This window comes from Diabrotica virgifera, chromosome 8, assembly GCF_917563875.1.
Source record: "Diabrotica virgifera virgifera chromosome 8, PGI_DIABVI_V3a".
Lineage (NCBI taxonomy): Eukaryota > Metazoa > Arthropoda > Insecta > Coleoptera > Chrysomelidae > Diabrotica > Diabrotica virgifera.
This window is the reverse complement of record NC_065450.1, coordinates 89,769,726-89,775,367: the sequence shown is the minus strand read 5'-3', so window position 1 is coordinate 89,775,367 and position 5,642 is coordinate 89,769,726. Positions and strand designations below refer to the sequence as shown.

Here is a 5,642-nt window from a genome sequence, read left to right as displayed (position 1 = left end):
AAGCTGTCTTTGGTTTGTGATTGGTCAGATTATGTGAAAATTTTAAGATGAGTGAAATAGTCAACTATATATTATAATAATTATATAGTATACATACTATAGTTACACTCTTTTTACTATACTATCTGGTCTTTACAGTAATCCTTAAAACTACTAGAATTTTCATAAACGACATTTTTGCGATGGAATTAATCAGTGCCGGATTTAGGGTACTTGCGGCCCTAGGCCAAATTACCCCGAGCGGCCCCCGATAACTTCACGATTACTATAATATAATATTAATAATTAAAACGTTTATTTTAATTTTACTTTTTAAAATTCGTAAATGCCTCTAATGTTCTATTTGAATACGGACATAAATAGGTTGAAATGTATTTACTAATTAAATAATCTTGGTTTGCAAATTTGGCTAAAACCCCAAAACAGCTCTAACAACAATTTCTATATTTATAGAAGTTTCGAAAAAGAAAATTTATAGAAAGAATTCTATATTTATAGAAGCCTTTGAGATGTTGGTTTTTCGAAGGATGCTGAAGATCTCTTGGACAGATCACGTGACCAACGAGGTACTGAGAAGAATGGAGACTGAGAGAGAACTCCTAAATATTGTAAAAAACAGAAAAACGAGTTATCTAGAACATAATTTACAGAGGAGAATGATACAACTTTTTACGACTCATAATGGAAGGGAAAGTGGAAGGAAGAAGAGGTTCAGGAAGAAGAAAATGCTCCTGGCTGAAGAACGTCAGAGACTGGACAGGCATGGACACACATTCGATACTAAGAACCGCTCAAAATAGAGAACAATTTGCTGTAGTTATAGCCAACCTTCAGTAATGGAGAAGGCACCTTAAGAAGAGGATAGAAAATATATATTTCAAAATGTTAGCAGACAGCAGTTATTTATAAAATTATTAATATTGTTAAAATTATTATATTATAAATTAGTATTGTAGTTAATTGTTAAAATTAAATACCATTTGTTTCATTCGGAGGGAAAAGTAGAGGAAAGTAACCAAATATGGAATAGTGCTCTAATATGGAATTCCTTGATTTCTCCGAAAATATAAGTTGGAAGCGCACTACAAGACCATCCTCTATTGGCTCCGTGCGTCTCCCCTCTACTTACAGTCACGTGACACGCTGTCAGATTTGGTCAGGACGTTTTAACATTGAGGGCCGGTACTTTATGTCCCGGTTAAACCTCGGTTAGCTAACCGGGGTTTAATCGGGACAGAAAAGTACTTCATAGAGCCTCTTGCGTTGTAATAAAAGCAATTATAATTATCATTATAATTATTTATGAATATAATAATAAGTATAATTGCGTTTATGTCTATGTTATGCATATATTTCTGTCCCGATTAAACCCCGGTTAACTAACCGGCTGTTAACGGAGACATAAAGTACCGGCCCTGAGTCTTATGGGATTATTTTGTTAAACTTGAATATTTTATTTTGTAGTGATAATAACCGAATACAATTGTTAGAATTCATTAGTTATTAATTTACACTGTAATTTATAGTGCAACACAAATATTTTCTTTTTCGTTAATAAAGATTTATTGACATAAACTGCGATAATGAGGTTATGTATACAAAATCAAACTGATAATCAATATTGGAAATAGAAGAATTTATATCAGATTAAGTGCGTTTTTATTTTCTGTTTATATTAATACATAATATCACTAGCGGGACACGGCATTTTTTTTTAAATGTCTCATTTAAACATATACAAAGCGTCCTGATAAAATTTCAAAAAACCGCCACCATGAGCAGGTCGGTCGATTTTGCTTTGACACTTTGTTAACGCTCAGAGCGAATTCCAGTCACTCTCTTTATTATCGTATTCACACCTCTGTGTCAGATGCGCGAACGATACGTGTCTGGCAGGCGCGTTTTGTTTTATCGTCTGGCAAAAAATTTCAAAGGTAAATATATTAAACGAGTATTATTGGTTATTATGCCTGAATACAGACTTGTTATTCTATTGCGTATATCAATAGTACCTTTATTTTGACATTTTATGACCTCCTGTAATTAAAACATTGCGACTTGAAAAAATGTTGGTACTAGTTTGAACTAATGTACAAATCCAAATATGGACAGTCGTTGGTGCCTAATTATGGAATAGTGGATTAAGTGTAAGTGGGCTCATTATGATTGTGGTGGTCCAGAGTTTCATAAATGGATCTGTGATGTTTGCAAGTGAATTAAGCTACCTGTTTAATTTTTCACAATTTTCTTATTTAAATTTATTTGATCTCAGATGTTTACGTCTATTTTTGTTATTGATATGTTGGTTTATGCCTGTATTCCATATATGGGTACCTATTCCATATTTGGTTACTCATTTGGGATTTTGTTTTTTTGTTCGACTTTTTTTTGTTAATTAAGATATTTAATAGAAGGCTTTTAATTACTACATAAAAATGTATGACTGATGTGTCATAACATTAAATTGTTTTCATTTCTATAAAGGTATTATTTTATATCCCCAAAACAAAATGGTATTCCATAATTGGCGACTTTCCTCTACAGATGACAACAAAAGACTAAAAAAAGCGGAGTTAAAAAGACGTAAGTAAAAGAACAAGCAAAATAATATGAACTGTACTAGTAACAGGCTACGGTACTGAAAAATCAAATTCGATTGAATAGATCGTTCAATTCATTATTCATTATTCTCTTATACTGAAAAACGTCAAGGTCATATTCTTAATTTGGATAAAGTTGGATTAGTGATTAACATTGACACTCACTCCACTCCATACTCATAATAAATATCATATCTAAACTCTAAACACTCACTTTTCTAGCTTTTTTAGCTGCAAAATCTTTAATCAAATTTTTAAAGTCTAAGGCTTGAAAAAGCTCAGCATTTGCAACAAAACTAGCTAAACTAGACAATCTAGAATCTTCGTCAGAAGTCGAGTTCCTTATGTATTTTTTGATTCTTTTCAACACGCTGAATGATCTTTCTCCAGATGCATTAGATGGCATCATGTATATTAGAATGCGCAAAGCCGTGTCCATATTCGGAAATAATGTTGTTAACTGTTTTTCATGAATGATTTTCAGATACTCCAAAAGTGTATTTTTCGGAGGTTTGGTAGTCTTGTTGTCATGAGGTTCTCTTTCTTCATCAAATATATCTTCAACAAAGCCTTTGAACTGTACACACTCTTCTCCAAGATCACCATCTATGTCGATGCGATACTTTTAGTCAAAATAGAAACTTTTACCCTGATTTCTTCATTGGAAATTGACGATAAGTTGTTTAAAAATCCAAATTCTTCATTAAGACTGAAATAAACTTGAACCTTTCATTCAATTCTGAATAAAGCGTGACAATTACAACATTGAATATGTATTAATCTTTAAGTCATATTTGCCATTAAAGTGGGGTTGACTGGATTCATCTTCTTTGTCTTAGCCTGGGAGAGCTTTTCTTTTCGGGTCTTTTTATTTCAAGGATATAGGTTTCATTTTTAGACAACTCTTTTCCTCTTTTTTCATAGGAATCAAAGTTGTCTCTCAGACTCAATGCGTACTCCTTTAGAAATTTGTATGTTGCAAGTCACATTCAAGTCTATAGCAGTTTTTGCAATGTTTTGCTACTCTTGTCAAAACGTTGTAAAATGTCGTAGGTAATACGGATTTAATTTAGTAGAATAGCCATTCTTTTATTTGAAATTTTTTTTACTGATTTCAATTCAATTAGTAATCTAAAAGTTTTTTTACCAAAAAAGTTTTTTTTTACAAAACGCTGCGGCCCCCTTTTGATTGCGGCCCTAGGCCGCGGCCTAGTCGGCCTAGTGGTTAATCCGGCACTGGAATTAATTAATTCAATAAAAAAAATGAAATAACGACGTCGCTCTAATAGGGAACTTGCACTAAAAAATTTTTTTGCATAAAATTGTTAATTTATGTTTAAAAATGTTATATTCAAAATATTACGTCTTAACAATGAATAGTGTACATACGTACAACATCTGATCAAAGTTCTGTGCCTAAAATTTCCGTTTCAAACAACTTCAAAAGCGCGAGCTTGGGTCTGACGTCACAGGCCACTCTTATCGTTTTTGCCCGTTCGGTGGGCTATTGATTTGAATGCAGTTTGCCATTGCCAGTTGTGCGTGTCGAATAACTGTGACGTTTGCTCGGTATTTATGTTATTGTATTTAGTGTAGTTTAGTGTATTTATTGTGTAATATACTTTATCAAAATGGAAAACAAATCTGCGCAATATAAGTACTGTATAGTGCCGGGATGCAAAAGCACAACTGTCAGAACATCCAACAAACATTTTTTTACTCTACCAAAAGAACCAAAACGTCGATTAAAATGGCTAAAGGCATGCAGGCGAGATAAAAAGGATATTTCACAAAAAAGCATAGGTCTTTATGTCTGTGAGGATCATTTTGATGTAAGTATTTATCTAATTAGGTACCTATTTTCTACTTAAAAAAATATTAGTTATCGTTTCATGAAAAGTGCCTACTTATACTTGTTTATTTGTTGCAGTTGGAACAAGATATGGATAACTATATAAAATTCAAGATTATGGGTGGTCCCAAAATTATTAAGTCAGGTGTTGTCCCGCACATATTTGATTGTCAACCAGACAAAAAACGAGCTTTTTCTCAGCCTGTGAGGGAAGCAGCCCTTAAAAGGGTTAAACGACAGCTTCTTGAAGATGCCGCTTCTACATCTAAGTCTGTTTTAGAGGACAATGATGATAAGAGACAATGTGATCCTAGTTTCACAAACTTAGTACAATCAGGACCTGAATTAAACCAATCAGCTTTACCTCAAAAACTGAATAATTCATCAACACAGACTCACATCAAAATAAGAAGTAAAGGTATTCAGTGCAAATTTCAAAGGAGTGTTACAGTCGGGTTGTCGCTATTGAAAATACATAATAAGGATGCAGGAACTACACCTATAAAAGACTGATATTTGAAGATACAAAAAGTGAATCAGGAAGTTCTGTATTTGAAGAGTATAGTGAATATAGTGGTAGTGACGACTGTTGGTACAATGAAAGTGATTCTTTATCTTGTGATGAAGATACGAAAGAAGAGGAAGCAAAACAATTTAAAAGTTTGCCTTTGAAGTGTACAGTGATGAAGTTACAATACAGACCTAGACTGTATATGGGGCTACCAGAATATGCATTTTACACGTTTAAATTAATGGAAAAATATTGTAAGACTCAAACAATGCATCTATTTTTAACTCTTAAAAAGATAAGAACAGGACAAACATTTATGTCTCTTGGAGATGATTTCGGCATAAGCGAAAGCAATGCATCGAGAATATTTGCAAAATCTGTTCCATTACTTAGTAAATATTTAAGATCTTGTATTTTTAATCCCCAAGTGAGTTTAGTTAAATTAAACTTACCCTTAGCATTTCGAGCTCGTTATAGTAAAGTATTTTGTATTATCGATTGCTTAGAAATTGAAATTGAAAAACCATCAGATTCTGTTAAACAGTCCTTAACATGGTCTGAATACAAAAAGTGCAATACTCTAAAATATTTAATTGCTTGCACTCCTGATGGGATTATTAATTTTATTTCTACTGCTTTCAGTGGAAGAACGTCGGATGAAGTTATTCTTGAACATAGT

The 5,642-nt window shown here is 32.7% G+C and overlaps 1 protein-coding gene across 1 annotated transcript; it reads left to right on the top strand.

Moving 5' to 3' along the window:
• The first annotated feature begins 4,152 nt into the window (after positions 1–4,152).
• LOC126890808 (uncharacterized) lies at positions 4,153–4,983 on the top strand. Its single transcript, XM_050659998.1, has 2 exons — positions 4,153–4,432; positions 4,531–4,983. Exons 1-2 carry the CDS (start codon positions 4,232–4,234, stop codon positions 4,963–4,965), a joined length of 636 nt encoding a protein of 211 aa, XP_050515955.1. The 5' UTR covers positions 4,153–4,231; the 3' UTR covers positions 4,966–4,983.
• Positions 4,984–5,642: the final 659 nt, after the last annotated feature.

Coding starts and splice junctions, on each gene's coding strand:
- LOC126890808 (XM_050659998.1), top strand. CDS start 4,232: ATGGAAAACAAATCTGCGCAATATAAGTACTGTATAGTGCCGGGATGC. Junction 4,433..4,530: donor TCTGTGAGGATCATTTTGAT/GTAAGTATTTAT, acceptor TATTTGTTGCAG/TTGGAACAAGATATGGATAA.